Genomic DNA, 15,437 nt, shown 5'->3' with positions numbered 1-15,437 from the left:
AGATGAATAGAAGTGAAAAAAACTACATTTTCAGGTTGTTACATAAAACACTAGATTTAACTTATATAATAATATAAAAGATTAATTTGATGCAGTAGTTAAAAATAGAGATATGATTTTCTTCTATTTTATTTAAAGAGCAATGCATTCTCCCTCTACTCCCGAGGAGTCTCGTAGAGACTTTAAAGTGTAAAGCATATGACAAGAATTCTATTAAACATTATTAAAATTAAAAATATGAGTAATCAAGCGTAGAAGTAAGGAACTTCATTTTTTTCGCTTTCTATGGATATATTATTGTTGCCAGGAAATTTGCGTTCTTCCTCTATTCACGTAGATTCTCGCAGAAACTCGTAGCACAGAAATTCTGGAAGCACTTGATATTAGTTCGTGGTGGAACACTGTGTTGTGGAAGTGTCTTCGCGGAAACGTCAGTAGTGAAAAACATCTAGGCTAGGAACAGGATGTCTGCTTACGAGTCGGTAGAAAAAAGTGCATTAAAACTTAAAGGTGTCGCCGATCGTGGGTCGAAGAAGTACGTATTGGTATTTGTATTTAAATGGTTAAATTGAAGATAAGTTTCTGTATGATCATTTGGACCTATGTCTTTAATTTGTTTCAGTTGTTTTCATAACAGTGTTTTGGTGTAGATTAAACGGTAGAAACAGTCGTAGACATAAACTTTACGAACAAATGATACAATGTAAAGTAGTTGCATTTAATAAAGACAGAACACTCGAACTTTCCACCAGATTTCACATTTCAGTGAAAGCGATTAACGTGCACTTTATGCCTCTCACTCAAAACTTCCATGGCAGAGCTAATCACACATTGCAATTTCTTTGTTTACAATTAAATATACAGCCAAGTGTAGAAACTTCTACGTTTCAATAATTTTTACAGAATTATCAGATATTTAATTTAAGATAATCTTCAAATTCATAATAAGATATTTGATTCAAGCCTTGGACTGTTTTGGCAGGTATTGTTATAATTTATTTTCTAGAGAGTAATTGTGTTCTCTTGTTAAATAAATGATTTCATTTTTTGTTATCTATGCCATTATTCATACTGATTGTAGGTTATGAAATAAAATATTCAAGTAGCTCCTATTTTCACCCAGTGGTTTCTTTCATTTGTGCATACATATCCATATATATACATGAGTGTTTTTATTTGACAGGAAGAAGTCAAAACACAAGAAAAAGAAAGAGCTGAAGGAGTCTTTGGAACAAGAATTAGAACAGGAGTCACCAGTTTTAAAGAATCCAGAGAAGACGAAAGCAGAAAGAGCATTTGAAAGAGCAAAAATGAAAAGGGTTTGTTCTGTTTTCTTGTGAAAGCTCAAAGTAATAAAGGACTACAATCTTCTCTAACTTAAAATTTATTTTGAGGGAAATTGTCATTTGAAGTGAATCAGTGTAGAAAGATACTGTGAATGTGCCACTGCTATGCATTTTTTTATGCCTCCAATGCATGACTGGCTTGTTTCTAACATAGTCAAATGTCTTTTCTAGTTAGTAAACTTCCTCCATTTATACTTTGTTTCTATTCATTGTTTTCCTATTTTTCTAGTACTCATGTATGTGATATTATAAAAACATTACACAATGTTTTTATGTATTTTAACAGTTGGAAGAACAGATGTATGAAAGAGCCGGAAAAACTCATAAAGACAGAATTATGGTAAGTCAAGGAGAGAAAGAAGGGTCAAGTGGTTCTTTTTTTAACTATCACATTCTTGTTTCATGAGCATGCAATATGCAAAAATTGTTAGAGAGTGCATGCAGAGTTCAGTTGAGTTCTGTTCATTTTGACCTTTATTTTTCCTTGTTACACATTAGGATCTTACTTCCTTGTTACCTTCCTCATCTTTTGCATAAAAAGGACTTGCTTGTTCACTTTTTACATACTTGAGCTTCAGAGCTATTGGTATTCTTACCTAGTTGTCACACCTTGCCTTCGAGCATTGTTGTGAATTGTGCTACACACCAAGCAGTACATAGTATCAGTGCCTACTCGAAGAGAAAATAAAATTGGGATTAATCTAGGAAGAATGGCATTTTTCGATAGATAATGTGTGGTTTTAATTCTGTTTTTAGGGTTACATGATGTGTTTGTCATTTGTCAATTGCTGTTCTTTACTTTTTGGATAAATGTGTTTCTATATTTAAGTGCCTAATATTTCCAGTAGCTCTTGTTTTGTATTTAATAACTGAGTATACAGGTTTAATTGCTTTGAGGAATGAATAAAATTTATAGGGAATAGTATACTCTTCAATAAAGTTAATGGTTGCAGCTTTAATGTGTGGAATATAAATTAAAGCTTGTAGTAAAGCACTGTTTAATGAAGTGGAATCTGGACTGTGACTGTACCCTGTACTTAAATGACCCATGCTTTGTTTTTTTGCTCTTAAGGCATTTGTCTGACATTGTTCCACATATGCTTTAAAAACACATTACACTAAAAAAAAAAAAAATATGTAGCTGTACTGGTCAACAAAACCTGCCACTGCAAAAAATGCATTATGCGCCATGGGTAGTTTACTATTCACAGGTTATTTTTGAAGGGCTATTTAATGGAATGGTATGAAAACGGTGCTAAAACAAACATGCCCTCTAGAAGACTTTGGACACCACTGCATTGTGGCTAGACTCTGGGATGGCTACAGGATGGCAGATACAGCAGAGATGTGTCCTGATGACTGGGGATGAGCCATTGTGTCATTCAGCAACTGTTGGAACTATTGCAGATGACAGCACTGCACAAAGTCTTTGGTCTGAATAACCCTGAATGATGTAACCAGTTCATAGCTTTGCACAACAGAACTATCACTGCCTGCCTCAGCATAATATGCATAGGACAACTCCAGCTGCATGCTACTGACACAATCTGCGAGGCTGTGTGCAGTGTTTCAGATGTCATCAGTGCTAGACGATGCAGCAGAGGGTCAGACAATCTTTGACAAGTCAAGCAGTTCACTTTGGTCCACAACAGTGGCAGACAGCAAGTGTGGTGTGCCCAGGAGAATGAGTCATCAATGTCTGTATTACTGACTGGAGGTGGTTTTCTGATGGTCTGGGGAGGAATGCCTTTTCATGGCAGGACTCACTTTTTCATGGCATCCAAGAAATAAGATTGTACAGTCCCCTCACATCAATCCAGCTTTACAGGCCATGGGTCTAATCTCCATAATCTCTAATCTGCCATACCTACTGTGCTTCTATGGTGAACAGTTTTTTACAGTAGTGGCAAATTCAGTAGCTTGACTGGCCATCACATTCAACTGATGTGGCTCCCACTGAGCACATCTGGGACACCACATTCAGGTTTACACAGGCAGTACCATGGCCCAGCAAATGGTGGCCATACACATTTGTACTTTGTCAGAGTGCACTGACAGTTTCTAGGACTTTTTGATTTGGGGGTGGTTTGACTTCCCATATCATGAAATATAATTGGCTTACATGAATTGGGAAATTCTCCTCACACTTATGAACAGGCACTCTTGTTGCAGTTGGTTTTGTGGGCTATTTTTAATCTGGCTCTACACTTTCTTTTAGTAGTATACTCTTGTAAAGAATATGATGAGCATTACTGCAACAAAGTAAAAAGTTTATGCCAGATTTTCAGTAGGACTGGGACTTCTTTTAGATGAGCCAAATTGTTGCATGTTTTGGCATAATTTGTATGTTAAATCTATTTTTATTGTACTGTGATTCACATGTCTTTTGTTAAAGAAAAACATGAATTGGGTTTCATGAACCCTGTGACAAGATCTTGAGTGACTGACATGTGAACATTGTACCTAATGTTCCCCTGCAGGATTATGTTAAGGTGGTTAGAGTTGCATTTTAACTGCCACATGCCCAGTTCCCTTGGGCCAATTTCCATGACATATAGCCTTAGTTCCTGGCACTGTGTTAAACGCAAACCCTTGGGCCAGTGTTCCTGTTTTGACAAAAAAATGTAGAAACAGTGTAACAGCATGCAAGTGTAATATTTAAAATGCCTAATTTTCCATGTTTTGGCAAGCTCTTGCTATAAGTCTAATTAATAATCTTCCTGTATTCTTTTTCTGCAGGAATTCAACAAGAAGCTTGATTCGCTCACTGAGCATTTTGACATACCCAAAGTGAGCTGGACAAAATGAGCATGTGCTTTTGAGGTGGATTTTATTGTTGTTGGTTTTTATTAATTGGTCAGAGATGAGTGCCATTTGACTGAGTATGCTTTTGAGTGTGTTGTGTTGGAACTGATGAATTTTGTCCATCAGAGGTGTATGTGGTTTCTAAATGCTATAACACCCCATTAGAGGTATATATATATTGTAGGTAATTAATACATTTTTTGATGGCATGCGATAATGTACTGTAATGGTTTCTGCATTTCAATTTGTGCGATCTTGGGAATGGGTTCTGTTAAAAAAATGTGAAATGAGCTGTGTCTAGGTTACCATTTCTTTTTCATAGCTGTTAACTATTTGTCATCTCATTTCATAAGTAAACATTGCAATCATTGAATGAGTGTTTCGTGTGGTTCTGTCCAGCTGGCATATGACGTATAAATCATCACACAAGTCAAACTTATCATTTTCTTGAAATAAAAACTTTATTATCTAAAATTTTTTTACTTTTTATCTAAAAAAGACGATAGTGTTCTTGGTTTTAAAAAAAAAAAAAGTTCCAAGGCCAGAAAATCACTGTGCACTATAAAGAGTGATCATTTGTATGAGGTGGTGGGAGACTTTTATGATGTCTGAAACATACATGCAGTAACATAGTAGTGTCAACAGCAATATCCACCCAAACCTGTAACATTTCAAAAATCAGCGCACAAATTTACACTTACGGGCCCTCCATCACAACTCCTTCAAACAAGTTTCATTACAGAGCTGTGCCTTTAACGTCACTCCACCTAAAAAGGATACAATGACTGCAAGATCCTAAATGGTCTAATAAGCTTATTGTAGCAGTTATTCTTGCACAGTTATAGTTGTATGGATTAGAGCAACCAGGATAAATATAAATATCCAAGCACACCAGGTACCTAAACAAACTGATGTGAAGAGCACAAAGTACATGGCACAATAATACCCAATATACTAAAGTGATACAGAGTGTGCAAACGCAGACTAAGTTCCTATTGTATGACAACTTTCTACATTAACATGACAAAGCATAAGCTATTTATAACAATGAATGTAAAATATGGCACTTAAAAATGTATTGGCATAAACAATATCTTGTGTAAACTGTTGTACATTAGAATTGTGGGAAGTTCCTGCATGTTAGCCACTGAAACAAGTCAGTACATCTTGTTTGTTCCAGTGGTGAATAGTGAATAAGCTCCCATTTCACACATGCACGCACATTCAAACTCCTAAACATGCATCTGTAGCCATCAATTTATCTTCAATAGCTCCGAGATAAGAACAGTCACAAAAGCAAATAGATAACTAGAGTATAGATTTTGTTTCAAATATACATGCATGGTGGTTAAATTTTTCCTCAAAATGGACCAGTAACCATGTCATGGGTGGCTTCTCCACCTGTTAACTCTTCTCAATGTTGTAATATTTTATGATAGCATATAATAAAACCATTTCCAAGACATAATTTAAAAATTGGAGAAATCTTTGCTACACAGACCAAATAAAAAAAAAAAATAACAGTGCTTAAAAATTTCAGATTTACTGAGGCATTGGTGTAATTAAACAAGACTTAGGGGTTTGGTGTAACAGTGGCCTGTATAGAATGTGAGTGCTTTGAAACTTTTGTTTTGTGAGTATTCAACTTAAACTGCTTCAGTCAAGTACCATCACTTCCCACCTCTGGGTCGAACCATTCTTTCCTGCCAGATGGTGAAAGTTTGGCCTTTAAACTGCCCATCAAAGCTGGTGAACCCTACTTACAGTTTTACACAATGAACAAGCAGTTTAGATGGAGGAATTAGTAAGCTAGATTGTGGTGTTAATATCAATATGATGTAAAAGCAGCCAGTTTAGATTAATACCACTGAAATCCAGGTATTAAATCCCAGATCTACATCTCAACCTAATGCAGATGTAAAAAAAAATATTGAGAGTGTGATGAACCTGCAGAGTCCTTTTCAGACTTGTACCTTGAAAATTAAAAGAAAAAACAACCCATTATCACATATCCACTTGGAAAAAACCCACATCTACAAAAAAAAGATGTATACATGAGTGGCTCACTTCTGAAAGTTTCTTGACAGAGCTTTCTGAAAGCAATGAAAAGTATATTGCGCCTGCTATTGTCTTCCTAACGTCTACTAATCAAACAGTATTTCAAGCATCTTTTTCTCGTAAATGCATCTTATGCACATATACTACATATAGCTGGGGAAAGTGATAGCCAAGTGGTTAAAGCATCAGTATCCAAGGCCTGAGGTGTGCACATTAGCCGGTTTGATACCCCTTGAGGCACAAAATACACTCCCCAAGGTGACCCACCTGTTGAATGGGTACTTGTCCCCATGTAGGTTGGAAGGGATGGAAAGATGGGGAAGAAAAGGAGGTGGGCACCACACTCACAATAAAGTTGGCCCACAAGAAATGTACCCCAATGACCAAAAGGTTCTGGAAATACCAATTCCCGCCCCCCCAACCCATAAAACAGCAATTTCATTTTGCACCTAGTTATTAACGCTGTAGAATCTGTTTTACTGAACAAAAGAGACTGCTACAGTTACACAGGACAAGCTCTAAAATGTTTTAACTCTTTCTATACAGTTTGCACTGTGAATGGGAATGTTTTCATAGCTACAGCTCAATTGCATCGATATGTCCATATCAAACAAGTTAATACAATGACGATGCCTTAAAATACCAGCTGAAACACCATTCTGTTAGATACTGTATTATGTAAGTTGTGAAATTTTTATTCCAGTCTGTGTGCTTTGAAGGTGCACAGTATGGACGAACAGATGCTTTCACATGTTAAAGGTTTTTTTTTTTAATAAATACATTTATTGGGGAGGGGGTGTTGACACATGGATCAGTTTTCAGTTAGTAAATGTTTAAGTAGGTTTTTGTAAAGCGCCATGAGCCTGACTTTGAGGAGCAGCACTATATAAGTTCTCTGATTATCATTATCATCATTTACTCATTGCAGAAACATTAAAATGTCTATTATCTATGTGTCTACAATACTTTCAGAAGAATACTCCTAAAACTTATTAAAAAAATGAAGTGCATACTAAAAAAAAAAGAAATATCAATGAACCATGAACTGCAAAAACTTCACATGAAATTGTAATGTGCTGTAGGAGAAGTGGACCTTTAGTGAGGATGGCAAAGTTTCAAACTAGGTGATGGTCTATTGTGAAGACTGAGACATTTCAAGTGCAGCTGGAAGGTCTCTGGCAAATATGCAACCCAAAGTGGATAAATATATAGCACCGATTTCTTTCAACTAGCACATGTCTAGTCTGATGGATTTGACACATCAAGTTACTCCCAAAACCAAGGGCTACCCAAAGACAGCTTAATAATTTTTCACTTTAATATCTGGCATAGAAAATGTGACCCATGCATTCCATTCAGATTTTGGAGGCCAAACCCCTACTGGCAAGGAAAATTTGTCACGGTGGTTATTATTATTCAGGTTTACAGCACTACTGATATTTGCTCATGGTATTTTTTTAAAGCCCCTTGTAATACGCTGACTCACATGTCAAGCACACAAGAGGTGTGTAATTTTTCTGATAAAATACTTGCTGCAAGTATGCCTTGATGATCAGACTATTAGCTTACAATGCCAACTCCCAATATCAAAATCCTGACCAGAAATGAATGTTAATAATCAAACAACCATTCCTGATAAAATTTCTGCAAAATGCAACATGGTAGCTTACAACAGTGAGCCATGAATAGTCAAACTGAACTAGCAAAAAACAAACCTGAGATCAACTTCAATGAAGAAAAAAAAAATTTCACGAAGATTAACTGACAGGAGGAGATGTGGCAACGGAAAGCAAACCTCCAGCTTCTTATAAATACTGTGGTTTCAGGCACAGGTGTTGTTAACAAAATATACTGTAGAGAAGTTACAAATATGCTTAGGATTCTGAAGAGACTATCAATAAGGGCACAAACTACCCAATGAAGAAAAGTCTCTACAGAATGAATTAAAAGGTAAAGACCATAGACCAAAGATGTAGCTGCTTTAAGGGCAAAACATTTCATGTGGTTCTCTAGGTTTAGCACCCGGTATATACAAAGTTGAGTTCATTTTCATTCTATTTTCTTGTGCCTTCCCTGACAAATCAGCCAACCATTTGCCGCCGAGTGGACAGCATTTATTTTTTTTAGCTCTGGGAAACACAGGCTTCAAATTTGCGACCTGCTTAAAAAAATGTTTGCACAAACCAAACAACTACAGAATCATCCTTAAAAGAAAATTAACAAGCAGAAACAAATCTTGGTACACAATCTTGCACACAGCTGATACATGTGCGGAAGTGGAAACTGTCAGATTCACAAAAGCAGATTAAGAAAGGGCATTTGCCTGCATGGAGGCAGCAATGATGATGGTGGTAAAGAGTCAGCAGTCAATTTTAGAGGATTGGAGGGTGAAGGTAAAATTGATTTTTTTTTTATGCTGAGCCAGCAATTGACTACATCATGCCAAAGCAGCTGGCCAGGTGAACAGGTACCACATGCAGAGAAAGAACAGAATGCCGAAGACGAGAGTTGAACCCTAGACAGCCGATCTTCACAGGATTGGTGACAGGGATCAGTTGTGCTATGGGACATTCAGAGGATAAGATTGTCAAGGACAGAAACATTAAAAATACTTTAGCTGACAAACACAAAAGACAGAAACAAAAATGTTGAGCTCAAAATTGGGAATTTGCAATGAGCTATGAAAATAACAAGGAAAACATTGTGCTTCTAGATTATTCAAAGTACTATTTAGTAAAATCGTAAGTGCGAGCCCACCAAGTTCTATTTAACAGAAAACAAATGGGCAACCGGACTTTGTGGTCACCATGAGTATGTTGGACAGCTAATAAACTGATAAAGATGTACAGGGATAGAAGTCTCAAAGCCGTGAATTTGCATATTGGCTGGAAGAAACTTCTATAAGCCATCTGGTTCTAGTAAAAGTAGAACATATTTAAAAGGAAAAGCAATAAGTGGAAATGACAAATCATATCTTTATAAAATTTCTTCAACAAAATATGTGCGTCCATTGTTTTTTGGCGGCATATTTTAGCCAGGATCTACATGTCAAGTAAAGGACACAATGTTTTGCCCAATACTGACCTTGTAGAAAAGTACCAACAGATTTGTAGAGACCTGCACCTGGACTAATTAGCGCCATGAAAAAATGATAGATGAAATATTTGTCTAGATGAATTATGCAGCAGTTATGAACTCCACTGCTCACTATTGAAATGCTTGCATGAAAAGCTGCAGGTATCAAGTAATAAGACAGGTGTTACAGGGAATATTCCGCAGCCCCTAAAGCCTTGCAAGATATTAAGAGTTTATTGATGAGCAAAACTGTTCTCTCTGAAACTGAGAAACCATCTATATATAAATAAAAGTCTTACTGCCACCCTTTCATTTCCCATCATAAACAGGTGCAAAGTCCACCTGGTTTCAAACCAAGGACTTGAATGCATACAACAGTCCACATAAAGAATGAACACAACAGTCTAGTGAAGAAAAAGTTCTTTGAAATTGGCTATTCTAATCATCAAACCAACATCTAAAAATTAACTAACGTAAACCTAAAATGCCTAAATGTTAATACAACACTTGAATAACCCATTGAAAGTAGTTCTCAGTTGAAATAGATAATGAGCAATAGTGACTCAGTTTAGTGGTGAGATAATACTTTGGCCTTTTTGCCAAAACTGTTTATAACTGAAAGTATATGCTTAGTGAAGACTACAACTCTGCCTTGCATTTTAGAAATAATCTGAAAACAAAGATATTTTGCAATATTTTGCACACTAAGTACACCCAGCTTACTTCCTGCCACTTGAGCTGAAAATATGGGTGCAAACACTTTCTGTCACAATGGTTGAAAAGTCTGCTCTTGTGAAGCACAAGGTCTGAACCATACTTATTTCCATGCTCCACCATTAAAGGTTTCTTGCAATAACTTTCAATTATGCTTTGTATGTAAATCAGTGTTTAAAGCAGCCTTGTGTAGCACTCTCATTTGTATTTACCCATTTTAACCATACCACACAGATATTGGAGATGCTAAAAAACAACAGATGAGCCTTGAGCCCCACAGTCTGAATCCACTTGTGGGGACAAAAAATTTTGTTGGATGAGAGGAAAGAAGTGCAAAACATGATGCTGTGCTAGAAAATAATACCAGTATGTAGTTCCACCCTATGCAAAACAAACACCAATCTACTTTTCTTCTAAGAGAGATATTTTTACCTGCAGCTATTTTTTTGCCTAACAATTTACTAAACTTAGCAAATTGGCAAGTAAGAAATGGAGGACCAAAGGCTGTTTTCCTCTGTGATTGCAATAACATAATCCACTAGGAAGGTAAACAATAAAACTTTTGTTATGCTAAAGTTTCTTTGAAAAGAGGTCTACGTAACTTAAACTGCTGGCAACTAGACCAGAATGCACAGATGAAGGTGAAGCTCAAGGCAAGCTTCCAAAGCACAAAACAAGCAAAATGCAGGTTCTGAGGAGAAAGATAATAACTTGCAGTACAGAATACAATCTTGAGGGTCTCTATCCCGCAATTAGAGCTCCTGAACTTGTTTCTAAAAAAAAAAAAAAAAAAACAAAACAAAAAAAAAAACCCACCTCGTGCTAGGCATGGGAAATGTAATAAATGCACTTGTCACAGATGATGAAGGAAGCACCTGTTGGTGGTGATAAGAAACAGCAAAGCAGGGGACACAATTGGGAAAGTCTCGAAAAACCCATATACATTAATAGTCATCATAATCTCTTGCATTGTGTCGCTCCAAACAGGTTAACATGACAAACGCATCTCTTTGTGAAGCCTGCATCTATAAACTTAAAAAAACCTGATCATATCGATATGTTTGTATTTCATCCTTTTGTGACAATCTCGTCCATCCAGAATCTTAACATCCTTACTATGAAGGCCCGGATATCTGCCACAAAGAAAAAGAGTTTATAGTCATAGTTGTTTTCTTTCATAATAATCATTTACTTTGAAATATTTTAAATACATCTAAAAAATTCATTTTAATGTGCAGATTTGTTATAATGTGTTTCTTGTAAACATAAAATGATACAGAAATATCTAAGCTCTAATAGTTGAAGAGATAATCTAAGCTTTCAAAAGTAGTTGGTCAGGTAGACTAGCTTAAGCATATTTAAGTCCCCTTCCTACCCATGTAGATCATAATGCTCACCTGGATCATAGCCCAATTCATTTTCCACTCGTGCAATGGTAGATGCGGCCATAGTTTTGCTGCGCAGCACCAGAACTGACTTGGCACGGCTCAAGAGCTGCAGGTCAGTCCAGCTCCCTTCACCAGATGCGCTCAGGCACTTGAGGACGGCTGCAGCCCTGTAGCCCTCCTCTTCAACACTCTCTCCTTTCAGTCTTGCTGCAGTGACAATCATGCACATCCTTTGTCATTGAGTAGCATAGCAATCAAGATTTTCACTGGTTTGCTGCCTTAGTTTCATTAGAAAAAGGACTCTGTTAAACTAAAGATCTCTAATGTTTTACAATTTTCTGATTTTTTTTTTTGTCTTCTGGTAGTTATGACTATACTTTTTATATTTTTGTAGTAATCTGTTATGTCTGTTTTACAGGCAATTAAAAAATACCCAACACACACAAAAACCAACAGGAGAAAATTTGAAAATTAATATGTGAAAGAAAAAAGTTTTTTCTGGAGCTGAGATGGATGAAGATATTATTATTATTAGTCAAACATTTTTTTTTTTTAAACTTTTAATGTTTTCAATCTTAATGTAATATGTGAACATTTCTCCAGCTGGCATTTAGAGAAAGGGGGCAGCATCAAACAAAATGTTATTCCCTGTGAATTCATGAAGCACTCAAGAATTTATTTCACCAAAACTTTTACAAAGTTTTACTTAACCTATTGACTTTGGCTCACCTTCACTACAGTAAACATCCCAAATAGCATCAAGGAATTCTGTTACATCTTCGATCATGGTACGCAACTTTTCTATGCTGCTGTAAGCAGGAAAAGGAGACAATTATAATTTTACTCCGCATACATTTAATGCTTCAAACTTATAGCACGCCAGAATTTGTGCTTAAGAAAGAATAAATCCAAATAAACTGGGAGTTATTTTCCCCTTTTCAAAACAGAAGATTCAGCCATTGTTTTCAGTTTTAACTAGCTGGAATGCAGGAGGCCTGCTGCTCTAAAACAGTACAATAATGTGCTCATTAACTACCTGTATGCACACATGCATTCACTTCCCTTCTTTCTCTTGCTTGCTTTCTCACACACACCCAAATAGAGCACTTCTCTTGTGTTTTAACATACTAGACTGATTTCATTTACCTGGGAAAACAAAGATCTGTTTTTAGCCTTGAGTGACTTACCAGTGACTAACCCTTATTTTTTGATAGACAATTATGTTTCAGAAGACAAATAATAATAAAAGCACGACTCTTTACATATAAGCCAAATTTGTCCAAAATGTGCATTCATTCCATCAAAGACTTACTATTGTTCGTTTTCTCCTGAATAGATGAACTCCTTAGCTCTCTGAATTTCCAGTTTGCCTAACAAATGCTTTCTTCTTCTTTTCTTAAGTTTCCGCTTCTGATTTTTGGAGAGGTCCATGCCTACAGAACTGAGTGAATTTATCCCTTGTTTGGTGCCCAGAGTATCAGCAACCGCCCCATCGTCTGGTCTGTTGCTGGCCTCTCCAGAGCTGGGTGCATCCAGTCGGACTTTCTTCTTTGGTACATCATCTGTGAGGAAACAAATAGTTTAAAAACAGGATATCAGAAACACTCGAGCTGGTTTACATAATAGTTCATTCCTTCATGCCTGTATTATAGTATGGTAAACAAAAAGATCACAAACCTACATTGTTCCAACTTGCCATTCATAAATCATGCTCTATACACCTTAATCTTCCACTACTACCATATCCTAATCTTAAAATAGTGACTCATATCATAGTGTGACTAATGTGAGCACTATGGTAACCAACACAAGAAATTGTGTCACTTTCTATTTTGCTAAAAAAATACCCCGCTCAGCTTAACAGAATATTTTCAGTTTAAAACATGGGTTTTTAATTATCTAGAAAATGTTAAGCTTTACAATATGAATTAGTTTATTGATCTTTATATTTTTCTGTGGATCAGAACTTAAGTGGTTGTGTATATATGAACCTTGCCAATTATTTTATAATTAACTTCTTTACCCTGAGACATTGTCAATGGATTCAAAAGTTAAAGGTATTTCACTTCAGCTATAATTAATTTACTGAAGAAGATGATAACATTTATAATTCTATGGGTACAAGAGGAAAACCGACAACAAAAGCATAACTGAATGAATCCATACTGAGAATAACAAGAATGAAGACAATTAATACAAGCACTTAAAAAGGCTTTAAATTGATACTTTTTCACTCTTAAATCAAGAACAATGGTAAGTACAGTCCAAAATTAATAGTTAAAAAGAAGCATACCTGAATCTTCGTTGCAACTGGAGTGTGTTGTCCATTTTTTGTATAATGGACTCCGCCCATCAAGGGGGGCCATTAATACTGTGTACAGGTGTGATGTTGTGGTTGTGGGGGGTGTGATGGTCTTTTTCACACCAGAATCTGCATCTGCCACACTGGTTACAGGAATGTCACTGTCTTTATCTCCATTTGTCTGACTGTGATCCGGTGTGCTTTCATCTTTCACTCTGTCTTTTTCATCTTTCTCTGTATCCTCCTCTAATTTTGTGTCTGTGCTTAAATTCACTGAGGATGTGTCATTGTCACTTTCTGCACTTTTCTGTATAATTTCCTTCTTTTCTTCCTCTGTATCCTTGTCTTCATCTTCATGATCTTGGATTGTGTCACTTGATTCAGTGTTCATTTCAGGCTGATCTGGTGAAATTCCATCTAGATTGAAATGTTTGCTTTTTAATTTGACTGAAATATAACTATTTACATTGCAAATTCTCAGATTTTGTTATAACACATTTACAACATAACTTTTTTTTATCAAAAATAAAAATAGAAAAAAAACTATATTGCACCGTATCTACAGAGTCGAATATAATAATTAAATAAGAACAGTGAAATCTAATCATACTTAATTTTTGCATGAAGCATTGTTTATAACGTAATCCGCTAGTTCAGATAATTTCGCTTTAATTTTTATGTGTCTAGGCGTTGGCAAAGAATGTAGTAGACTCTTTGAGTCCAATCGACCAATGACCCCCACCGGGTCAAAACTTCAACGAAACAAAGATTTAGTTAATTCAAGTGATTAAAGAGAAAGAATTATCGCCGCATTTATGTTTAATTTTTCATATTACTGACAGTAGAGGGAGGACCGCTGGTCTTGTCTTCATTTCTCATACATCCATAAACAGTAAGAAAAAATAGATGGCTATTTTTATTTTTTGCTTGACCTACTGCACTGGCCCAGATCCACTGACATATTACTTTCTCTCTGTTCAACCACAGCACACGGGCGACCATTTCCTACCATGCAATCAAGGACAGATCACTCTCTTAGAATCTCAAAATGCCAGACAATGTTTTGTTTTATCATAAAATGTTACGGCAAAAGCTTATTAACCATACTTCAATCATTTAAGGTACCTTCATTCTTCTCCATATTCCCCAAATGGTCGAGAATTTAAATCCATCTGCATTCGTGCCGCCTCCTGGTCCGATGTTTTGACTCAACATGTGGTCAGAGAGCAGTGCCATCTATAGGAAGCCGATGGAACTAGGTCAAAGCCAAAGGGAAGCTATCACAGTCTCCGTAGACAATGAAGCGAATTCCGAATCAGGACATGACATGCTCGAGAAACTTGTTGAATATGTTCGTACAAAACCTGTTAAACGTTGTCTGTAACCGGAGAGGTTTTGCCTTTTTAGAGATAGCCGTTGTTTTGTGATGTGCAAAATGACCTGTCGTGGCTAAGCTGCGGTGGGTTTGTCTGTTGGCTGATTTCATTGAAAAGCCCAACACGTTGATTTTGAGATCCTTTACGTTAAACTTTCAAATTATGACTAGAAAACTTAGATGCGATGGGATTATCTGGTTGAAATTAGACTAGCCGAATTTAAAGGGAAAATGTCTAAAATCAGCGACCATGTTCTTGAGAAGGCAAGGGCCAACATAGCATAAAAATGCATTCATTTGTAGGGCAGGATAGTGGACCAGCATGAGGAAATCGCATGTCAAATTAGGAACAAAAAAGAAAAAAAAAATTTATA

The 15,437-nt window shown here is 36.2% G+C and overlaps 2 protein-coding genes across 8 annotated transcripts; one reads left to right on the top strand and one right to left on the bottom strand.

The window, feature by feature from the left end:
• The first annotated feature begins 323 nt into the window (after positions 1-323).
• LOC112573333 (protein FAM32A-like) lies at positions 324-4,524 on the top strand. Its single transcript, XM_025253597.1, has 4 exons — positions 324-535; positions 1,184-1,319; positions 1,633-1,686; positions 4,086-4,524. Exons 1-4 carry the CDS (start codon positions 465-467, stop codon positions 4,152-4,154), a joined length of 330 nt encoding a protein of 109 aa, XP_025109382.1. The 5' UTR covers positions 324-464; the 3' UTR covers positions 4,155-4,524.
• A 66-nt stretch (positions 4,525-4,590) lies between these two features.
• On the bottom strand, positions 4,591-14,951 carry LOC112573332 (serine-aspartate repeat-containing protein F-like). Of its 7 annotated transcripts, none has more exons than XM_025253593.1 (6): positions 14,814-14,951; positions 13,680-14,090; positions 12,699-12,948; positions 12,116-12,195; positions 11,396-11,593; positions 4,591-11,131 (listed from the first exon to the last, which is right to left on the bottom strand). In XM_025253593.1, exons 1-6 carry the CDS (start codon positions 14,827-14,829, stop codon positions 11,067-11,069), a joined length of 1,020 nt encoding a protein of 339 aa, XP_025109378.1. In that variant the 5' UTR covers positions 14,830-14,951; the 3' UTR covers positions 4,591-11,066. The 7 variants fall into 7 exon arrangements, with proteins under 7 accessions (XP_025109378.1, XP_025109375.1, XP_025109376.1 ...); XM_025253590.1 differs by having other exon boundaries at positions 13,680-14,105; positions 14,814-14,947; XM_025253591.1 differs by lacking the exon at positions 14,814-14,951 and adding an exon at positions 14,625-14,689.
• Between the last annotated feature and the right edge of the window lie 486 nt (positions 14,952-15,437).

Source organism: Pomacea canaliculata, linkage group LG10 (assembly GCF_003073045.1).
Source record: "Pomacea canaliculata isolate SZHN2017 linkage group LG10, ASM307304v1, whole genome shotgun sequence".
Classification (NCBI taxonomy): domain Eukaryota; kingdom Metazoa; phylum Mollusca; class Gastropoda; order Architaenioglossa; family Ampullariidae; genus Pomacea; species Pomacea canaliculata.
Note: the sequence above shows the minus strand (reverse complement) of the source record. Positions and strands in the feature narration are given on the sequence as shown.

Bases quoted from the DNA above. Each gene is read 5' to 3' on its own strand.
- LOC112573333 (XM_025253597.1), top strand. From the start codon at position 465: ATGTCTGCTTACGAGTCGGTAGAAAAAAGTGCATTAAAACTTAAAGGT. The intron at 536-1,183 runs GTACGTATTGGT...TTTATTTGACAG, and splicing joins GCCGATCGTGGGTCGAAGAA to GAAGAAGTCAAAACACAAGA. The intron at 1,320-1,632 runs GTTTGTTCTGTT...GTATTTTAACAG, and splicing joins AAAGAGCAAAAATGAAAAGG to TTGGAAGAACAGATGTATGA.
- LOC112573332 (XM_025253589.1), bottom strand. From the start codon at position 14,649: ATGTCAGTGGATCTGGGCCAGTGCA. The intron at 12,949-13,679 runs GTATGCTTCTTT...GTTTCCTCACAG, and splicing joins CAGTTGCAACGAAGATTCAG to ATGATGTACCAAAGAAGAAA. The intron at 12,196-12,698 runs GTAAGTCTTTGA...TCCTGCTTACAG, and splicing joins TCAGGAGAAAACGAACAATA to CAGCATAGAAAAGTTGCGTA.